The sequence below is a fragment of the Anoplophora glabripennis genome, unplaced genomic scaffold (assembly GCF_000390285.2).
Source record: "Anoplophora glabripennis isolate ALB-LARVAE unplaced genomic scaffold, Agla_2.0 scaffold223, whole genome shotgun sequence".
NCBI classification, from domain to species: Eukaryota; Metazoa; Arthropoda; class Insecta; order Coleoptera; family Cerambycidae; genus Anoplophora; species Anoplophora glabripennis.
The window spans coordinates 376,780-399,977 of NW_019416365.1; the positions used below are offsets into that span (position 1 = coordinate 376,780).

At 37.4% G+C, this 23,198-nt stretch overlaps 3 protein-coding genes across 3 annotated transcripts; all 3 read left to right on the top strand.

Moving 5' to 3' along the window:
* The first annotated feature begins 11,541 nt into the window (after positions 1 to 11,541).
* Positions 11,542 to 13,914, top strand: LOC108906952 (SCAN domain-containing protein 3-like). The gene is made up of 3 exons (XM_023454275.1): positions 11,542 to 11,675; positions 12,588 to 12,797; positions 13,194 to 13,914. Exons 1-3 carry the CDS (start codon positions 11,542 to 11,544, stop codon positions 13,912 to 13,914), a joined length of 1,065 nt encoding a protein of 354 aa, XP_023310043.1.
* Positions 13,915 to 14,329: 415 nt separating this feature from the next.
* On the top strand, positions 14,330 to 20,700 carry LOC108906953 (SCAN domain-containing protein 3-like). Its single transcript, XM_023454276.1, has 3 exons — positions 14,330 to 14,586; positions 19,407 to 19,631; positions 20,064 to 20,700. The coding sequence occupies exons 1-3, from the start codon at positions 14,330 to 14,332 to the stop codon at positions 20,698 to 20,700; spliced, it is 1,119 nt and encodes a 372-aa protein (XP_023310044.1).
* A 449-nt stretch (positions 20,701 to 21,149) lies between these two features.
* LOC111691442 lies at positions 21,150 to 21,512 on the top strand. Its single transcript, XM_023454277.1, has one exon. It carries the CDS (start codon positions 21,150 to 21,152, stop codon positions 21,510 to 21,512), a length of 363 nt encoding a protein of 120 aa, XP_023310045.1.
* Positions 21,513 to 23,198: the final 1,686 nt, after the last annotated feature.

Sequence of the window (23,198 nt, forward strand, 5' to 3'; positions counted from 1 at the left end):
AAAAAAATACATACAGAGTGTTGTTTTCTAGACTTGCACAAAAAATTTACAATTTTTGCAGTCCGGACCTGGATTTTTTTGCTGTCATACATGCATACATGAAGTATCGTGAGTGCATTAACCCTACCAAATATGAACCCATTATTCCATTCCCTACCAAAGTTATGACATAAAGCAGTTTTGACCAAAAATCATAAATCACCCTGTATCTCAATAAAGAATGGCCAAGAAGTTATTTCTATAGGCGATCCTAGTTATACTAGATGTCCTCTATCTCCCATCAAGCCATGTCCCTCTCGCGATGCAACACCCTGTATATTGAATTTCTTATTGATACTATCATAATCACTCGCCCGTGTATTGTGTCTTGCCTATAGTAAACTACATAAATTTTTAACTATTACAACCTGACGTTCTTAAAATTAAAATGGCTGTCCCTTTTAAAACTTTGTGTGACCTCATCAAATTTTTGGCGTTTTTAAAGCTAGATTTAACTTGCTTGTATTCAATTTTGTTCTGGTAAGTCCTGTTATTTTTATTTATCCTTTTTCTAAGGTTTAATGCATTGATACTGTATTATTTGTAGGTTATAGCTATGAATTTATATTCTAGTGCACTTTAATTTTCAATTTTAGGTACCTGTTATCTACTATTTGCTTTTTCCTTGTTGGGAGCGATGAAGATATCCTTTGTACCATTTATGGGGCCACTGGAAGCTTCTCTGGAAACTGCTTTATTCTGGTTACGGAAATTTTTCTTCAATGGCCAATTTTCTTTCTCTGGATTTTGAGAACAAACTATTTTGTATCTTGCTAGTAAGTTTAATTTACTTTTTGACTGTTTTCCTTGAATTTAAATTAAATTTTGTTGGAGCTGCTTTTCCTTTGTAGCTTTTTTTTTAAACCAAGCCGTAACTAATCAATAATCTTTTGTTTTTCATCCTTCTAGAACTTTATGGTTTTCATTTTTCTTTAAGGTCCTGTCGTATTCCACCCTTCGAGCGAGCTCCAGGATTTCAGAACATCCCGTATATTCATAGAAGTCATAATCTTGTACCTACGGATATGCCGGAGACCGCTGAATTGAAAAGGAGGCGAAACAATCATATTCACCTACCTTTCCAATTCAAACCAAAAACCCGCCACGGTTGTGAAATCAATCGCCGTCGGCCGGGCAGAATGAAAAAGCCTCTATAGGAGTCTTGAGACATCGATCCTCACGGCGATAGCGCTCCCAGAGCGTTAAAGACCAATTTCACCGACCTTTCCAGTGTCACCCGCATCGCGACCGATCTCGCCTGGGTCTGCCATCCCGGCGCGCAGTGACCACTGCCGCTGCTCTCGCAACCTGCAGTCGAACCCCGGGACGCTTCACGATGACATTTGGAAATGGCCATTAGAAATTTCACCACCCTTTTGAATTGGTCAAGGACGCTATCGCCAATAACTCCAAAAGTTATTGAGCGATCGGTGTCAAAATTTAATGCAGCACTCCTCAAGTCGCTAGCATTATCTCACTAAATTTTCGTCCGAATCGGATGAGCCAAAACGCCGTTATACGGGGAAACGCGGATTTCACGTTTTCCGCGTTTTCAGCCGTTCCGCTCATTCGATCTCGGCCGAACCCTCCAACCACACTAGAGTATCGCTAGGTGGTTGTCATATCCAAATTCGAACCGAATCGCCCGACTACTAACGGCCAGCTAAGCCATAATAGGTTTTCACGCCTTTAGAGCTGCCGCCGAAAGTATCCGCGCGATCTCGGTCGAACCCTCCAACCACGGCACTATGTCATGCCGTGTATCAACAGACAAAATTTCAAATGAATCCATCAAGAAATAAGACCTCCGTAAGCCCTTTTACGAAGACGGGGAAAATTTCACCGATGTTTCCAATTTCCCCGTCTTTGGGCCGAAAGGACCGTCTTCCGAAGGTTCCACCGCTCTGGCGGTTGGATGCGATGCTCGGCAGCCTAAGCCGAGACCGCGGGTAGAGTTTTTCCCAAACCGGGAAAAAACTCCAAAATCCCCGACGCCGACATCGACTATCCGGAGAGGCCAGAGGGGAACGAGTCCCGGCGTTGATGGGGACGATGGATGATTTTGGTTCGAGATTTTGGCGGACAATTCAAGGCCCGGTCCGCCAAAAGTATGGAAATCCCACAAAAGTGATCGAACGTCTACTTTTGACGTTTACAGTACTTCAGTGGGAGTACATGAGACGGAAAGCGATACAGAGCGAATTGTAACAAATCTTATTCATGGTAAATAACTTGTATATGTTAATTGTGAATCTTTGTTGTTTATTAATTTTATTCAATATATACTTTTAACATATCTTCCACGGTTTGATTGAAAAAACCCTGTCATCAAGCTCAAGAACTTTGGAGCTCAAGCTCACAGGCTCGCTTCACGAGGCTTCCGTCGAGGCTGCCATTCCTCGACGTGATATTGATAGTGCTTTGCAACCACTACTCGCTTAACGAGACAACCACCCGAGGTAGCCTAGCCTGAGGTGAAGACCCTGTTCGATAGCCCCCTGCATCGAAACAGCGGTAAACTCCAGGATCCACTTGCGACCTGCGAAACCGTCCGAGACTGACCACCTCCGACGAAGATCCTGTGCGATAGCCATTCGCATCGACACAGCGATACTTCAGGCTCCTCCAGAGACCTGCATACCGTCCGAGGCTTGCGACCCTCCGACGAAGACTTTGATTCCGACTGTGCCGGCTCCATCGAGAGACCCGCACCTCGGTACAAAGTACACACATAGGCTCCTACGAGACCTACAATTCAGACTCCATTGAGATCTGCAAATCCGAGGCAATCTTCCTCGTCAAACTTCTAGGCGGTCACTCGTCGAGGCAACCTTCCTCGTCAAACCCCTACGAGGCATTTACTTTGTGACCCACGGGCACAAAGCAATAGTACGCACGTTATTGTGGCGGCGTACTTCCAAATTTAGTAAAGAAGTTATCCTTACTTCTAGGGCTCCCTCGAGAGACCCACATTTAATAGTAGAGTCAGTGCTTACTACAAGACGTCTACAAGACTTTCGGAGCAAAAGAGCTTGCTCCGACATTGTCGTACGGGGAAGATGAACCCCTGCGACGCGACTACGAAATCCAGTGCTACGAGGATTGGTGCCCTCGAAGGTAATACTACGAATAATAAATTAGATCGTGTGAGTATGATCAAGACTGAGCTGGACGAGACCTCGTCCCAAATCGGAGAGACCAGCGGTCACACGAACTGCCCTCACACCTGTTTGCCGGCGAAAGATCTCTCGACATTCGGGGTGAAAGAGGAAATGGCCTCTTCTGCCAACGCTATATCGATGCTCCGCGAAGAGTCTGAGGGACCGAAGATGGTGGCTCGCGGAAGTACGCGGCACGGCGCAGCCACAGCGCCGTACGCGTTGAGGTCCGCTGCTACGCGAGTTACTGGCACCATCTCGACCACCCCTCACGACGCACTCGCGGATCCGAGTAGCAACCAAGAGTTACCACGAAGTGGGTCACCCACAGATACTCGGGACGAGGTTCAACCTACGTACCAACTGGTAGGGTCCGGGGAATCCCATGAGTCCAACCACGGTTCACGGTCTGGCCCCGATAGCGGCCTACCTCCGAGGTCGGGTGTTTCGGAACGTGAGCTAGCCGTCGGTGACGACGCTACAGTTCATTCAGCTTTTTTACGAAGTGGTATCCAGCGGGAGCAATGCGCATCGCGTTCGGGTGCCATAGTAAGCGAAAACCCCTTAGCCGACTACGTCATAGGTGACGAAGCCGGCCTTTTTTATCAAAACAATACTTGTACGTCGCCCGTCCATTCTCATGATTTCCCCCGAACATACGATCATCGCCTAAGTGGTCCATATCAAGAAAGTCTAACCCGACACGACGCTCAACGCGGAGCTCGACCTTCTTCGTCGAGATCTCCCCCGCGAGCTCGTGTCCTAGACACCACGTCTGTAGGTCATATCCACCACAGATTCCAATCGTCAGAGAATATAGTGCGACCGGGCGTCGATAGCGACGATCCCCGTGAACTCCGTGCGTTCCTGCCGCGGAACCCGGTCAAGGGAACTAACATCCCAGATCACAGGTTGCGACATGGTTTCCAACGTGGAGCTCGATTAGAACTCCCGATGCCTCCACTGAGGACCCATGCCGACCAAACACAACATTCAGATCATACTTCACGACATGGCGCTCGACGTGGGGCTCGAAGTCCTGCTTCGACGTCTTCGCGGCGAGCCCATGTTACAAATTCCCCGCACAATTCTCAAATATTAGGCACAAACGGTCATATATCGCGACATGGCGCCCAGCGTGGAGCTCGATTAGAACTCCCGAGGTCTCCACCAAGGGCCCATGCCGTCGTGGCCGATACAAACGATCATATTCCTCGACATGGCGCCCAACGTGGGGCTCGATTCGAACTTCCGATGTCTCCACCGAGGGCCCATGTCAATATGGTCGATCATTCAGATCATATTCCTCGACAGTCCCTTTACAGAAATTCCAGTCCTTGGATGTCTCTTTTTCACAATACTTTTCACTGCACTTCTTATAACTAATAAATTTTTTACAATGTCTTTTATTTTTAACATACAAATCTCTTACTAATTATTAAAATATTCCTTATTTTAAAACTTTAGTTTTGACATTTGATAAAAAAATTTCATATATGACTTCAGTTCATTTAAGATATCTTCTCTACAATTACTCGTCTACCTAAAATATGCATATCAGATTCATCTATGGATATTTGGCTTTTATTTGATATATGTCACTCTGGGTTTAAATTCTGTTTTCTCACTGTACTGGGTGTTAACAAGTGTCGATGTCATGCACTCTTTTGAAAAATTATTTTATACTTGTGAATTAAATTTAAATTATCAATTTTATACTATGTGATATTCTTTAATTGATACTTATTTTTATTCAGAGTCTTTATATTAACAATTTTATACTAATTTATTGTTTGCTATTTTAATAATTAATTTTTATTTATGATCCAAAGTTCGGTCAAGTAACTTTTCATTCATGATTCTTTGTGCGCCTTTCCAATTTGTTACAATATGTATTCTCTCCAAATTTTATATTTACCTTGCCCTTATATAAAAAAATAAGTGTACCAAATTTGAAGTTTTTAAGAAAAATAGTTTTCAAATTATTTGAAAAAAATAAGTCATCTATTCTATATTTAGAAGGCTATATCTCAGCAGGCGTGCACTTTTGTATATAGGTAAGTTAGGCTAAATAGTCTTATTTTCATCCAAGGAACATGTGATCAATCCAATGCGTCCATCCTTTTCAGGGACACCCTGTATTTATATCTGCTATAAAATGATCGGTTAAATTTTCTTTTAATACAGGGTGTCCCATTTTTATTCTGAAAAAAATCAGGAAAAGGTAGATCCGATAAAATTAAAGGGACTTTACTATATAAACTTGTTTCGAAATCTAAATCTTTTCCGAAATACAGGGTGTTGAAGTTGAAATATTTTTTAAATTTTTTGTTAATATCTCTTAGAGTTATAAATCAATTGTTCTCAAATTTTGTGTGGTGAATGCCACAGTGCACTAGTAATAATTCACAAAATCTCAGCTCGACAGAAAGAGCCAGTGGCGTGCATTCCGCACTTGCCGATACCTTTTATAAAAAGTATGTGTTACGCCACTGACTGATCTTCAAAATAATAAGTAATTTCAATTGTCCGTGCATTGTTCTGCCAAAAGGCATTCTTACGTTTTTTCCATAATAGGCACTGTTACGGAGTAAACCGGCATTTTATAAAATCATTCCTGATCTTAATTTTAGCAGAACTGTCGTAATCAACAACTCAAACGCTCAACTCAATCACTATTCGTTATTTAAGAAATGTTGAAGCGCACTCCTGGCTAATTGAATATTATCTGTGATTACTGACAATGATACTTTTTTTTTAAGTTGGAAAAAAAACATTTAAAATTCTCTTGGTGATTTAATAACAAAAATTAATTATAAAATTAATGCACATTAACATTTAATAAAATAAACAGAAACTATATCATTAATGTATCAATGAATATTTAAATATTGTTCAAATTGCAGGCCATTGGCCGCAGTACAGGCCTCACATCTTTTTCTAATTGCTCGTTTAATTTTTTGCATGACGAACCTATTTTGATTTAAATCATGACAGGCAGCTCTAATTCGTTGTTGCAGCTGTTCACGTGAGTTGATCACACTTTCATATACCTTGTCTTTTATTATGCCCCAAATGGAAAAGTCCAAAGGAGTAATATCAGGCGAACGAGCTGGCCAAGGAACAGGGCCTCCGCGACCAATCCATTTGTTAGGATATTGCTCATTAAGCCAACCTACTACTGCCCTTCCTGAGTGGGCGGGTGCTCCATCCAACTGCAGCCAACAATCTGCACGAAGCTGTAATGCCAAATTTTCCAGAACAACGGGAAGATCATGTTCTAGAAAATCTAAAAATCCATCGGAATTTAAACGTTGAGGCAAAAATACAGGACCAACCAGTTCTCCATTAATAAAACCCAACCAAACATTCACACTAAATTCATTTTGAAATGATGACGGCCTAATAGCGTGTGGGTTTTCATGTTGCCACAAGTGTAAATTGTGATGGTTCACAACGCCTCGTCTCGTAAAACACGCTTCGTCTGTCCACAGAACCTTAGAAACAAAATCAACATCATTTTCGATTTGATTTAACAACCAATAGCAGAAATTAATTCGATTCTGCGCATCTCCAGGGTGCAAATTTTGAACCTTTTTAAAATGATATGCATGTTGATGATCTTTTTTAAGAGTTCGCCATACCTTGTTTTTATTTAATTGCAGCTGCTGGCTTGCTTTTCTCACGCTTAGTCGAGGATTGTTATGAAATGCTCGAATAATTCTCAAATTTATTCTTTGATATCTGTGCTCTAATGTTGTGGTTTTTCTTACATTACCAGTTTCATGGAGTCTTTGAAATGTATCAGTAAATACTTGAGAATTTGGATGTCGTCTATCAGTAAACCTCCGTCTGTATTCTCGAGATGCCCCCAACGCGTTACCATTACACAATCCGTAACAGAACACAATATCAGCATATTCAGCATTTGAAAATTTATATGGCTTATTTTAGGTTGTGTTCCTGCTGGAGATTGATATTTACGATTTGCTTGTGCTGCTGCAGATATGCTTTTTAAAGGTTTTGTGATGGGTTCATATATATTATTTTCTAATGCCACTTGATTTTTTTTCGAACTGCGTCTGTCACTTCAACTAATTTGTGTTTTAATTCGATATCGCTAGCATTATGGTCATATTTATTATTCTCTCCCTTCTTCATTTTTTGATGTGAACTCGACGTTGTTTGAATAACAAATAACATAACACATAATAACAATATGTAACTGTCTAAACCTTTTCGATATTTACCTTCTTCTAATTTTCTGTCCTTGTCAATAACTAAAAACCCCTAATTATCTTTCCAACACTCGGCACACATCTGAAATTCTTTAAATGTTACGTCCGGTGAAACATGGTCTTGAAATATGTGATGCATATTCATTTCATCTTGTTTAAACATGACGATCCAGTTCGAGTTATCCCTTATAAGTTGTTTTGGAATCCTAGAGTACGTTTGAGCAAGATAGAAGCAGTCTACAGATTTTTGTCGACCCATACTAAAGTATGACCTAATAACATCTTGTTTCTCACATATAACATCATCAAATATAAACACCGAATCCGGTTTAGCATCCGATGGTTCAACAATTTCAGCGTTATTATTAAAGGTATAGAATTCCAGTCCTTGAATAGGTTTCAGAATGTTGCGCAGATATTCATATTTCGGTTGATATAAAGACTTTGTGTACAAATATATTTTGGCCAAACGTAGACCGTGCGGATGTGTAATGAGAGAAATCATTACATTTGTTTTTCCGGAGTTAGAAGAACCAATTGTAAGCCCTCTAATTGTTGATGGCAAAAGTGGACCATGACTTTCCTGGTTAACACTGAGACCACAACCTACACTATCATCTAAATTATCCACAGCAAATGTTTGTTTTTGTTTTTCAATCCGCATTGATTGAGTGTTGAAACAGTATAAAATGAATGTCATTATGTATCAGATATTTAATTGTTTGTTAACATTCCATGTGAAAACAGTCCAGACGTAAAGTGCATAAATCAGCGATTTGTCAATTCATTGATAAACAAACTTCCCGTTGAGCTACATTTACCGGGAGGATATCAATACTGTGGTCCTGGTACAAAACTAAAAAAGAGATTAGCGAGAGGGGATCCCGGTATTAACCCTCTTGATACTGCATGTAAAAAACACGATATAAGCTACGACCAATCTAGTGATCTATCTACGCATCATAAAGCAGATTACGAATTAGAACAACGTGCCTGGGAAAGGGTTAAATCTAAGGACGCTAGCATTAAAGAAAAAGCAGCTGCTTGGTTAGTTACCATCATGAAGGTAAAACGACGCTTAGGTATGGGATGTATGTCCACGAAAACAACAGCAAAAAGAAGGAAGCGTAGAAATAAGAATGTCAAGAGAAAAATGAATGGAAAGAAGGTTGGCTTTGGTAATGGGGTTGTTAATAAAGTCCGAACTGAATTGCGAAAAGCTGGAGGTAAACGATTCGTTTCCAAGGACACACGAAAAGCTGCATTAAATGCTGCACAAAGATTTACTAAAGCACCTGGTGGTAAACGAAATATTCGTATTTCGCGAGTAATAGCGGTTTCAAAAGTTGGTGGAATTTTACCGTTAATTCCTATATTTGCTGGACTATCGGCCTAGAGAAGTCTAGCTGGTGGTGCTGCTACTATATACAAGACTATCAATAACATCAAGACTGCTAAGGATCAATTTGCTGAAGCATCGCGTCATAATAAAGATATGGTAGCCATTTCCCTCGGGAAAAATGGAAAAGGATCGTATTTAAAACCGTATCGGACTGGATTAGGACTATATTTGAAACCGAAGAATTCAAAAAACTTTTAAATTTTTTACCTCGAAAACCTCTCAGTAATATCGACATTAATTATTATGCTGATATTATGAGAATTCCAAACTTTCGAGGTGTATTTATGCGTGATAATCAGCGTAGGAGCAGTCCTCGTCATAATGAGTCTGCTGTATTGAATTTGGATTGTGTAAATGGTATGGGCACATATTGTTTAGAACATTATAATAAAGATTACGGAGCTGATGAATCTGTAGATGTGAATGATGGTCCTGTGCCAAGAAAATTTTTCTGTTGTTATTGTACCTTGCACAATGTCACATTAGCGTTAGTGCAAATGTAGTGGTACCAGCACCAAATTCAGGGAAGAGAATGTCTCTGAATTGTTGCAATCAACAATAAAATATTATGTGAATAAGTTTTATGTGTCAGTCATGGCTCTCACGTTCACCTTCACATGATACTCAAGTGTATTAAGTGCAGACTTCTATCCACCGATCGAATTAGACATATATAGTCGATACGGTTTGGGACTGCATGGTTTCTATTCCTATAATTCAATATTAAATATTGATGAGAAAAACAACATAATTTGATTCAAATTCAAGGAGGGATCACCCACCACCTTTGTTCAAATACCCCCGGTGCTTATGAACTTGATGAAATTAATATGGCAGTTCAAAAGATTATAGAACCGATAATAAAACATAACAACAAGAACGCTAAGTTTAACATTGATGATCAATTTATGTTAACAGCCAACAATAATACTCTGAAATGTGAAATTCGATCTAAATTTGATTTAGATTTGACACATCAACATTCTCTAACAAGTGTTGTAGGATTTGAAAATATATATCATGCAAATATTGGATGAGTCTACGTTTCCAATGGATATTAAGAAAGTTAGGATCATTCGTATTGATTGCAATATTATCTCAGGAGCCTACATGAACGGCGAAGAAGCACATACGCCACAAAATATTATTTATATGACTATAAGATCTGAAGGGCGTCAGTTTATCGATAACATTACACTACGTATATTAGATGATAACGGTGCTCTGGCAGATTTTCGCGGTGAAAAACTTATTGTAAAATTGAAGCTAAAAAAGTTATATTAGAACAGTGGGTCGTAATGGGATTTTGTTTTAATCAGAGAAACCAATTATTGGTCATACCATCAAGGAAACAGGATAAATTTATGAACAATAACCCAGACCAGTTTATTCTACGAAAGAACGTTAAGCGGTCAACATCTAAATTATCTACTAAAGATCGCAATTTTCTTCAAACTATTGGACTTGAAAATATTGGCATTGCCGTGGAACTCCCGGTTCTACCGGAAGTAGACGTCAACTCGCTTATTTCGAATGGAATGTACTATTTTTTATTTAATTTTTGGATTCTACATCGAATTTAAGGTAAGTTTCATAACTTTACTTTATCCTTCAACTCAATCGTCTCAATCCTATAAAAAAAGAAAAATTTCTGCACTTACAACAACTAAAAAGAGTATTGAGAAGTACTATCATGGATTTTATGACAAACTGCTCCATGAATGAAGGCTAGATTTATTTCATTCTTAAAAACTCTTGTTTGTTTTTCCTGTTATAATTCTGTAAAACAATATTTTCTTATTATAAACTAAATAAATAAATAAATTAACATGTATAAATACATATTTTCAGTTTAATTATCAGGCAACTTTTCACTATTCTAAATAATCATATACAAAGTTACGATAGATAATATCTACCTATGATTATATCAAAGAGCGTATCTCCAAAAAAAAATCAGAAAACTAATCAGAAAAATGCCTAACTCCATTTTTTTTGCCAAGAGACAGAATTTACCTGTTTTGATTCAAAAAATTAATCTGCATCCCATTCTTGATATAATATATCAATTTTGCTCAATAATATTAAATTTCCATTAAGCAGATAAGTTTTTATGCTCTCCTGTAAAATTCTTCTAATGGAGTTACGCAGTTTGCGAATTACACTGACGATATCTGAAGCAGAGGCCGAGAAAAACCTGAAAGTGTCAAAGATTCGTTGCGATAATGGTGGAGAGTACCCTCAAAACGAATTTAAAAATTGGTGTAGAAATAGAGGTATAGTGTTGGATTATACTATTCCGCACTCATCACAGTTGAATGGCAAAGCGGAAAGATTAAACCACACTCTATTTGAAAAAGCACGAGCCTTGATCTTCGACAGTGAAATGAATAAAGAAATATGGGGAGAGGCGATGTATACCGCAGCCTATTTATTGAATCGGAGTCCTACTGAAGGAATGAATATAACTCCGGCGGAGAAATGGACAGAAAAACGGCCAGACCTGTCAAACTTACAAATATTTGGTTCACAGGCACATTAAATAATTCTAGGACCTGTTCAAAAACTTGATAAGAGAAGTGAAATGTACATTTTTGTAGGATATAGTTTAAATGGGTATCGTTTATGGTACTCAAAAACCAGAACCATAAAAATACGTAGAGATGTGATTTTTTATGTACCAGAAAAAGTCAGTGAAGAGCAAATGAAAAGCCTAATACCGTCTGATCGTGCAGAAGAGATAAATGAAAACAATGCAAATGACTTGAAAGAACATGAAACTAACGAAGACAATGGAAATTTGAAAAGAGAGCAAGATGTAGAGCAGGGATTCCCAAAGTGGTCGATATCGACCCCTTGGGGTCGATATCGGTTTCCTAAGGGTCGACATAAACGAAAACTGATTTTGGGGGGTCGACGAGGTCTAAAAATCGACTCCTATTAAATTAACACAAGTTCTTATTTAAAACTTTCAAGATAGGTAGGTACTGTATTGTTTATGTTGTGTTACGTGTACTAAGAATAATTAATATTTTTGTAGGAAATAGCATTGTTGTAGTAATGTAAAGTCTCAAGTTCGTACAAGATGAAAAACTCGGCAAGTCTGTGCGGACAAGTTTGTGCAAGATAATGAGTTCGAGCGTACGTCTTTCAGACGCGTTTTGACTTGCTCTCTATTTGACGCTTACGCGATTTAACACGAACGAATTCATGATCAAGTCCAAACATGTTCCTGATATTTTACTATTTAACGAGCTTGCACTTAGGTTGAAAGTTCATTTGCGTTTTGAAATTCGTTGGAGCTTGAACGATAATAACTCATATAAAGTACTCATTTATTTCAAGAGATTACAAAGTTATTACATAGCTAAATTAAGTGAAGTAAAGTGACTGAAAAAGTGGTAAACACAACATACAACATATTTTAAATAAGTAGGTATAAAAGTATTAAAGTAAGTTGTAAAAATTACTTACACTTAAGTTGTTAAGTAAGTAGGTACCTAAACTTTGAAGTGTTCAGTTTGCTTTGGTTTTCGTTCTTATGCTGATAGGTACCTACTTACCTAATACGAATTTTCTATACCTAATTACCTACTATTGTTACTTACCTAATATAGGTATCCAAGTTTATCAATGAGTAAGTCAGTAATACCTAACAAGAATTCATTACCTGGGTGTGATAAAAATAAGATAGTGTGCAAATTTAACAGTTTATTATTGTTTTTTATTTAGGTAGTTTTTTATTTGCAGGATTACTGAGTTTTATGTTGGTGGACACGAAAAAAAATGCAGACAATACAGTTTGGACTACTTGAAGTTCGGATTTATTGCATCTCCATCAAATCAACACTTGCCGATGTGTCTCATATGTGAAAAAGTATTCAGTAACGATGCCATGAAGCCTTCAAAAATGGATGACCACTTATCAAGAGTACATGCTGACAAAAAAAGTAAGCCCTTGTCATTTGAAGACAACGACACACACACACACACATACACACCCCCCCATACCCTCTTTACCCTCCCCTCCCGCGCTGCGCTAAGGGCCACCTTAGCAAAGCTCATCCCAGGCTACATAGCCGCACTACCCTACCCAACCATAAACATGACACCACCCCCGGGGTTTACACAGACGAGCCGGCGAAGCAAGAAGAGTGCCAGAAGAAAGGGCCCTAGCCGGCGGGGCCCAGCCAGGACAAAAGGAGGTCCCACAAAGCGCCTACACCGGCCGCATTTGCGGTCGGGGTAGACAACGGATGGGGCCCACCTACGAAGGCTGTCCAGGCCTACACGAGATGAGGCAGGATAGAGAGGGATAATCCCCCTCGATCCCAAATCATTGAGGCCAATTTCTAGCCATGGAATAATGGCGAATAATGGCTCGTCATTTTTTCAAGCACTTAAAGAAAAACTAGACAAAAGGCCATCCATAAGATCGATGTTTGCGTCATCATCTATTAAAGACGATGATGGTTTACGAGCGTCCTATAATATATCTTTACTAACAGCGAAGTCGGGGAAACCCCACACAATTGGAGAGCAGCTTATCTTACCAGCCATTTCGGAGGTCCTTAACAATATATTGCACAAACCCGCACATGATATTTTAAAGAGAATACCTTTGAGCAAAAACACCGTTCAGAGACGCATAGACGAGATGGGACGCGATGTGGAAAACATTTTATGCAAGTTCTTACAGACCAACAGATTCTCTCTCCAGTTGGACGAGTCTACATTACCCGGCAATGAAGCTCTGTTGTTAGGATATGTTCGATTTATCAAAGATGAAAATATGTGCCAAGAACTGCTTTTTGCTACATATTTAGAGACTGATACCAGAGGAGAATCGATTTTTCAGGCCGTGGAACATTTTTTTACTGACAAAGCTATTCCATGGAAGAACATTGTTTCTGTTGCGACTGATGGTGCACCGTCTATGGTTGGTCGTCATCGTGGTTTTATAGCTCACTTAAAGCGACAACTGCCTGATGTACTGGTCATTCACTGCGTGATTCACAGGCAGCATTTAGTAGCAAAAAAGCTGAGTCCTAGATTGCATAATCTTTACAATATGTAATAAATGCTATCAACAAGATTCGAAGCAATTCTTTGAACTCTCGGTTATTTGCTCAGCTATGTGAGGAAAACGACGAAGTCTTTACTTGATTACTTCTGCACACTGAAGTTCGCTGGCTATCAAGAGGCTCTTGCTTAGAAAAATTTTCAGCCATTTTTGAGTCTGTGTTAGAGTTTTTACAAGAAAAAGATCCGAATTTGAAAGAAAATCTGAACAATTGTAAAACAATATTTATTACTTGACTGATATCTTTGGAATGTTCAACAAAGTTAATTTGCAACTGCAGGGTGACGATCTTAACTGATTAAAACAAAATCAATAATATCGGCCTTCGTGGGTAAACTAATCCTTTATAAACAAAATTTAGGCAGAAAAGAATATTCAGCAGTTTCCGCATTTGTCAAAATTACCAGAAATGCTTCAAGATGATGACATTTTATTATATGTCACTCACTTGGACGCATTACACAAGGATTTTACGGAGAGGTTTGAGGATCTTTTAAATTTACAAATTCCTCAATGGATAATAAATCCGTACAATACCACAGCCATAGAAGAAGCCAATGTGATAATGCAAGAAGAGTTGATTACCATCAGCACAGACGAAGAGCTTAAGCAGAAGTTCAACCAAGGCTATCAGAAGTTCTGGTTGCAACGCAACATTGAAACACAGTATCCTACATTGTGGAACATTGCTGAAAAATACCTTATCGCTTTTCCATCATCATACCTAGTTGAAAAAAGCTTCAGTGTGGTAACAAACATTTTGACGAAATAAAGAAACCGTTTGAAAATCAACGAACGTGGAGATTTAAGGCTGCAACTCACCAATATTGAACCGGATGTAGCTAGATTGGTAGATAGTCACCAGGTTCATCCATCACACTGAATGTTTTATTTTCTCTTTGCGAATTAATACTTTTTTAAATATAATTTCCTACCTACTTAAGATTCTTTAAGTACTTAATTTGTAATAATCATTATAAATTAAACTTGATATTTACTGAATTGTATGTCTTTTTATTTTGTTAAATTTTGATGAGAAAATGAAGTCAACTTTACTCACTTAACCAAGTGCAAAGTTTTCCAATTGGTACCTTAGTACCTAGGTATTTTGTATCAATAGGAAAAAACTAAATCATAATAGTCTGCTAATTTAAAGCATTGCTAATTCTCACTCTGTCTTCTTCTATTGACCTAAGTCAGAATGAAAAATAACACTCTGTAGCAGCTGTTTTAAGTTAGCGGACCATTATGAATAAGGGGGTTGATCTTAAAAGTAGGTAATTTGGCCATGGGGGTCTGAGGTAACAGTTCATTTTGGAAAAGGGGTCACTTGTCCAAAATAGTTTGGGGATCTCTGACGTAGAGCATAATTTTGGAGCAAAACAAACACGCTGTGGAAGACATGTAAAACTACGAACTAGACTACTAGATTATAATCTCGAGCAGGAAGCGGAATATGCCTTGCTGATGTATCAAGAGGCAATATCCGGCCCTGAAAAATTTAAATGGCAGGAAGCTATATTAGAAGAGAAGAACTCATTATTAAAAAATGAAACGTGGGAAATGGTAAATAAAAGTGAAGTCAGAGATAAGACAGTTCTTTCTACAAAATGGGTGTTTCGGAAAAAAGGAAACGGAAAATATAAAGACTAGTTGTTCGTGGTTCTGAACAGAAATATGGCATTGACTGTAGACACGTTTAGTCCTGTCTGTAATATAAGTTCAATAAGAATTTTGATTCCTCTAGCTACCAGAAATGATTGTAAGATAGTAAAATTTGATATTAAAACTGCTTTTCTATATGGCGAACTTGATGAAAAAATATATGTGAAAACTCCTGAAGGTTTCGAGAATAAGAACAATGCTAATCAAATTTGTTTGTTGAAAAAGGCATTATATGGTCTCAAGCAGGCACCATTAAAGTGGAACTTGAGGTTCACTAATTTTCTGAAATCTGCTGGACTCAAATCTCTAAAAATTTAACAGTGCTTGTTCAAGAACAAAATAAGTGAACTATTTCTGGCTATACATGTTGACGATGGAATTTTGATAAGTAAAAACAATGAAGAAGTAGAAAAATTGTTAAAAGAACTTCAAAAGGAATTTGAATTTGAAGTGACAAGAAATCCAAGTTTTTTCTTGGTATTGAAATAGTCCACACTGAAGAAGGAATTGGTTTGAAGCAGACTAATTACATTAAAACCACACTAGAAAGATTTGGAATGTAAAATTTAAGGTCAGTCTCGACTCCTATAGTGTACAATCCAAACTATGAAGACTGTACTGAGAAAGACATTAAATATCCATATCGTGAGGCTGTTGGTAGTCTTTTGTATTTAACAGAGAAAACTAGACCTGATCTGTCGTTTGCTGTAAATTTTTGTAGTCGAAAAACCGAAAATCCAGGGGAACAAGATGTTTCCAAAGTAAAAAATTTATTTTTTTCGATATTTAACATCATCAGAAGAAGAGGGAATTTTCTATAAAAGACCAAGCACTGAAGATAAGTTAGTGGCATATAGTGACTCTGATTGATGCAACTAGAAGAAGCACAACTGGGTATGTTATATTGTTCTGTGGTGGCCCAATCAGCTGGTGTTCCAGAAGACAACTCATAGTATCTCTTTCGTCTATTGAAGCCGAATACATAGCAGCTGCCGAGTGTGTAAAGGAGTTGTTGTATATAAAAATTGTAATAGATGAACTTACTAATAATCAGATTAAGATTGACTTTTATGTGGATAATCAGATTGATTAAAACTAATTGTTGTATATAAAAATTGTAATAGATGAACTTACTAATAATCAGATTAAGATTGACTTTTATGTGGATAATCAGATTGATTAAAACGGGACAATTTAATAAACGTTCGAAACACATAAACGTTCGTTACTACTTTATCAAAGAAAAGGTGCAAGAAACTTGATCGATTTAAAATACAATGAAAAACAGTTAGCCGATTCCTCACAAAAGCTCTAAACACGACAAAGTTCAATTTTTGTAAGAACCAATTGATGCGAAGTTTTAGAAATTAAAAGATTTTTGTATCAAAGTGATAATTAGGAGAAGGTTAGATTGTATCGATTCATGTGTTATAATTATCATTTGATAAGTTGGTATTACTGTTTCGTTCTTTTGTTTTTTGTTCTATGTTGTATGTTGTTCTGTACTCTGTGTCAGTTGACAGTCAATAAAAGAGTGTAATAAAACGGTGCATTTTATTTAAAAAAATTGAAAGTAAAACTATAAAGAACTCAACAAAATTCGATGTAGAATCCAAAAATGAAAACTATGGTATCATGGGGGCAAACACATTTAAAAACACTACTATCTTATGGATGGGGATTAACACAGAAAAACCAAGATATTTTTAATACCGCCAGTCATATTTTTAGTGGGAAATTACATCTAAAATATCTTATGGGGTTTGCCGAAGATTATACAAGGGGTATTCTCAACACCAAACAAGAGCTTACATTGATAATTGCTCGATCTTTTAAGAATTGCTACCTCGAAGAAGTTGATGCAGATATTGAAATTAATAAAATCGAATAGAGGATAAGACACATCGTGCCTGAAGACAGACAAAACCTGAAGTTACTGAATCGCGTTAATAAGAATAGTGTTAATGCTAAAATTAAGATGGCCTATCGTACGTATATGAATTACCGACTCTTCGCAAATCAGCTACAGGTATATGGGCTATAAAGACCACTAACAGTTTAGAAAGATCTCGATATATCATTATCGGTTTCCAGAGTACTGATAGTTCTGACAATAGGAGCAAGGACGTTACTCTATTCGTTCATGCAGCTATAAGCAATATCCGAACCTATTTAAATTCAGAAGTGTATCCATATGAACGTTGGAATTTAGACTTTGGAAAGAAACTAGATTCTGTAGCTTACTGTGCTTACGAAAATTTTCAACGCGGTTTCTATGGTAAAGATAATTGTGAACCAATGATGGATATTGGAGAGTTCCGAAAAAATCCACTATTTATTATCGATTGTTCACATCAACAAGATGCCATGAAGTCATCCACTGTAGACATAAAACTAGAATTTGAAACCTGAAAGAAAACTATCCTGAAAATACACGAGTGTATGCATTGATAATTCACGATGCTTATTTGGCTTACAATGCTTTGGACGGTTCTGTTCATAATGGATTTAAATAATCTAACGGAAATCTTAAGTGCGTGAACAATTTCTTAGTTGTTAATTAATACATTTTATTTTTTATTCATGTAATTTATTTTTATTTTGTGTATTTAAATAATGTATTTTTTCTGTACTCATGTAATAAATAAATCAACAATAAAAGTTTAAAATCTTATATTTATTTTATTTATATTACATCATAATAAGAAAAGACAAAATTGTTAATACAATACAATTTATTAATATGATATATAATTTATATAACTATATCAAAATCTCATAAAAATTTCATGTTATGTTTGATAATCTTTGACTTAGTCTGATCTTGACCATCATCACCATTTTCTTGAGACGTTAATTTGTATTTCACAACAGTTGCATATGGCAGATAATCGAACAAATTAAAAATAAGAAAACGTTTTAGTTCTATCTCCATCATTTTCTCACAAAAATTGTCCAAATTTAAAGTGTCCCTTAAATAATCATCACATATCGAAACACCACGGCAGTAGATATAATAGGCCGGTTCTGGACCAGGAAGTGACGTGGCAAAGTCACCTGGGGTCAAGGTCACCCCAAGGTCACCTGGGGTCAAGGCCAAGTCAAGGTCACCTGGGGTCAAGGTCATGTCAAGGACACCCCAAGGTCACCTGGGGTCAAGGTCATGTCAAGGTCACCTGGGGTCAAGGTCTTGTCAAGGTCGCCTGGGGTCAAGGTCACCTNCAGACGCGTTTTGACTTGCTCTCTATTTGACGCTTACGCGATTTAACACGAACGAATTCATGATCAAGTCCAAACATGTTCCTGATATTTTACTATTTAACGAGCTTGCACTTAGGTTGAAAGTTCATTTGCGTTTTGAAATTCGTTGGAGCTTGAACGATAATAACTCATATAAAGTACTCATTTATTTCAAGAGATTACAAAGTTATTACATAGCTAAATTAAGTGAAGTAAAGTGACTGAAAAAGTGGTAAACACAACATACAACATATTTTAAATAAGTAGGTATAAAAGTATTAAAGTAAGTTGTAAAAATTACTTACACTTAAGTTGTTAAGTAAGTAGGTACCTAAACTTTGAAGTGTTCAGTTTGCTTTGGTTTTCGTTCTTATGCTGATAGGTACCTACTTACCTAATACGAATTTTCTATACCTAATTACCTACTATTGTTACTTACCTAATATAGGTATCCAAGTTTATCAATGAGCAAGTCAGTAATACCTAACAAGAATTCATTACCTGGGTGTGATAAAAATAAGATAGTGTGCAAATTTAACAGTTTATTATTGTTTTTTATTTAGGTAGTTTTTTATTTGCAGGATTACTGAGTTTTATGTTGGTGGACACGAAAAAAAATGCAGACAATACAGTTTGGACTACTTGAAGTTCGGATTTATTGCATCTCCATCAAATCAACACTTGCCGATGTGTCTCATATGTGAAAAAGTATTCAGTAACGATGCCATGAAGCCTTCAAAAATGGATGACCACTTATCAAGAGTACATGCTGACAAAAAAGTAAGCCCTTGTCATTTGAAGACAACGACACACACACACACACATACACCCCCCCCCATACCCTCTTTACCCTTCTCCTCCCGCGCTGCGCTAAGGGCCACCTTAGCAAAGCTCATCCCAGGCTACATAGCCGCACTACCCTACCCAACCATAAACATGACACCACCCCCGGGGTTTACACAGACGAGCCGGCGAAGCAAGAAGAGTGCCAGAAGAAAGGGCCCTAGCCGGCGGGGCCCAGCCAGGACAAAAGGAGGTCCCACAAAGCGCCTACACCGGCCGCATTTGCGGTCGGGGTAGACAACGGATGGGGCCCACCTACGAAGGCTGTCCAGGCCTACACGAGATGAGGCAGGATAGAGAGGGATAATCCCCCTCGATCCCAAATCATTGAGGCCAATTTCTAGCCATGGAATAATGGCGAATAATGGCTCGTCATTTTTTCAAGCACTTAAAGAAAAACTAGACAAAAGGCCATCCATAAGATCGATGTTTGCGTCATCATCTATTAAAGACGATGATGGTTTACGAGCGTCCTATAATATATCTTTACTAATAGCGAAGTCGGGGAAACCCCACACAATTGGAGAGCAGCTTATCTTACCAGCCATTTCGGAGGTTCTTAACAATGTATTGCACAAACCCGCACATGATATTTTAAAGAGAATACCTTTGAGCAATAACACCGTTCAGAGACGCATAGACGAGATGGGACGCGATGTGGAAAACATTTTATGCAAGTTCTTACAGACCAACAGATTCTCTCTCCAGTTGGACGAGTCTACATTACCCGGCAATGAAGCTCTGTTGTTAGGATATGTTCGATTTATCAAAGATGAAAATATGTGCCAAGAACTGCTTTTTGCTACATATTTAGAGACTGATACCAGAGGAGAATCGATTTTTCAGGCTGTGGAACATTTTTTTATTGACAAAGCTATTCCATGGAAGAACATTGTTTCTGTTGCGACTGATGGTGCACCGTCTATGGTTGGTCGTCATCGTGGTTTTATAGCTCACTTAAAGCGACAACTGCCTGATGTACTGGTCATTCGCTGCGTGATTCACAGGCAGCATTTAGTAGCAAAAAGCTGAGTCCTAGATTGCATAAATCTTTACAATATGTAATAAATGCTATCAACAAGATTCGAAGCAATTCTTTGAACTCTCGGTTATTTGCTCAGCTATGTGAGGAAAACGACGACGTCTTTACTTGATTACTTCTGCACACTGAAGTTCGCTGGCTATCAAGAGGCTCTTGCTTAGAAAAATTTTCAGCCATTTTTGAGTCTGTGTTAGAGTTTTTACAAGAAAAAGATCCGAATTTGAAAGAAAATCTGAACAAGTGTAAAACAATTATTTATTACTTGACTGATATCTTTGGAATGTTCAACAAAGTTAATTTGCAACTGCAGGGTGACGATCTTAACTTGATTAAAACAAAATCAATAATATCGGCCTTCGTGGGTAAACTAATCCTTTATAAACAAAATTTAGGCAGAAAAGAATATTCGCAGTTTCCGCATTTGTCAAAATTACCAGAAATGCTTCAAGATGATGACATTTTATTATATGTCACTCGCTTGGACGCATTACACAAGGATTTTACGGAGAGGTTTGAGGATCTTTTAAATTTACAAATTCCTCAATGGATAATAAATCCGTACAATACCACAGCCATAGAAGAAGCCAATGTGATAATGCAAGAAGAGTTGATTACCATCAGCACAGACGAAGAGCTTAAGCAGAAGTTCAACCAAGGCTATCAGAAGTTCTGGTTGCAACGCAACATTGAAACACATTATCTTACATTGTGGAACATTGCTGAAAAATACCTTATCGCTTTTCCATCATCATACCTAGTTGAAAAAAGCTTCAGTGTGGTAACAAACATTTTGACGAAATAAAGAAACCGTTTGAAAATCAACGAACGTGGAGATTTAAGGCTGCAACTCACCAATATTGAACCGGATGTAGCTAGATTGGTAGATAGTCACCAGGTTCATCCATCACACTGAATGTTTTATTTTCTCTTTGCGAATTAATACTTTTTTAAATATAATTTCCTACCTACTTAAGATTCTTTAAGTACTTAATTTGTAATAATCATTATAAATTAAACTTGATATTTACNCAAATACACAAATTTAGGCTTTTATTCTGTGTATTTTTTACTTAATTTTAAACCCATAAAATTCGAGGTGGGCCCGATTATTGAAAAAAAAAAACTAATTCGCCCGGACTACTAGGCTTATTTTACTCATTTTAAAATTTAGAAATAAAAAATTGTCATTCTGGGAACAATTGTTTATACAAATTTTGACTTTTTTTGTGAACAGGTATTTGTAGAATAAGCTTTACAAGTCGCTTTTTCAGAGCACTATATTTCATTTTTGCAATAAGTATTTCGTTCTAAAATTTTTTTTTCTGTTTTTCATTAGTATTATTTTTGGTTTTCCATTTAAAAATTAAAGGAAGTAGCAAAAAAAATAGTGTATCTGGAAATTGAATTCAGATCCACTATAACTGCAGGCTAATTATATTTGAAATCGCATTATATTCGAAAGAAGCGCACCTGCTAGAGCTGTCAGCTTCGAGTCAGCCGATACATGTAGCGTGCGCGCTCTACTAGTCCCCAAATAGGTTTCACCGCCGGAGATATACACTTCCCCTCTCTTGCTTAGTAATTGTCCAAAACATGACATACATTTATTTAATTTTAATAAGCAATAGCATATAATCGATGTAAAATTTCCCTGGGAACACGATGGTGCAATTATTTTTTTGCTACTTGCCGTAGTGTACGAGATATTTGCGAAAAAACTTATTTTTTACGGGTTTTTTGACCTTTTGACCCCTTGCCTGATCACCTAGGTCAAAAATTTGCGGATTCGGATTCCTGAGGGTCGAAAACATATTTGCGCCCAGATTTGATCGACACCCAGGTTTGATCGACAGAGGAAAAAATTATCATTTCAATGGACTAAATACATACAGTAATATTTTATATATATTTTATGCCTATACTTATTATTCTCCAAACGCAATTAATAGCAAGTTTCTATATATTTTAGTAATGAAGCATTGTTTTTAAGTTAATATGACTCGCCAAAGTAAAAAAATAATTCAGGTTAGGTATATATTTTTTTTACTGAAAATAGCAGTTAATTTACATTATCGCATTGTTAATGTGAAAATATAAACATTAGACTGTTGACTATTCCATGTTATACGTGTTTTAACGTCACTTTTGAAGAAGAAACTACATGTAATTTTAAAAACCGTATTTCTGTTTTTATAATGAAGGAATAGTAATTATAAGATTGTTTAAGCTTATTAACTAAAAATTATTGCCTACTCAATAAAAAAATATTATTGTCCTCGATAATCTATTACTGATTAATAAAATATTTACTCTCTTTCCTTATAAGATTGTATGCACACAAATTGGAGCCGTTCCTGAAAAATCGGGCGAATGTGGCTGCAGTTTAAATTATTAGACTTGAAGCGTTGGCCGCTAGAACAGCACCTGCCGGGGTCCCGTTTCGTGACTCACGCTGGGCGATATTTTTTGTACAAAATCCCGTCCTTAA

Coding starts and splice junctions, on each gene's coding strand:
- LOC111691442 (XM_023454277.1), top strand. CDS start 21,150: ATGCTTCAAGATGATGACATTTTATTATATGTCACTCGCTTGGACGCA.
- LOC108906952 (XM_023454275.1), top strand. CDS start 11,542: ATGAAAAGCCTAATACCGTCTGATCGTGCAGAAGAGATAAATGAAAAC. Junction 11,676..12,587: donor GTAGAGCAGGGATTCCCAAA/GTGGTCGATATC, acceptor TTTTATTTGCAG/GATTACTGAGTTTTATGTTG. Junction 12,798..13,193: donor GACAAAAAAAGTAAGCCCTT/GTCATTTGAAGA, acceptor GCCAATTTCTAG/CCATGGAATAATGGCGAATA.
- LOC108906953 (XM_023454276.1), top strand. CDS start 14,330: ATGCTTCAAGATGATGACATTTTATTATATGTCACTCACTTGGACGCA. Junction 14,587..19,406: donor CAACGCAACATTGAAACACA/GTATCCTACATT, acceptor TTTTATTTGCAG/GATTACTGAGTTTTATGTTG. Junction 19,632..20,063: donor CCTTGTCATTTGAAGACAAC/GACACACACACA, acceptor AGCACTTAAAGA/AAAACTAGACAAAAGGCCAT.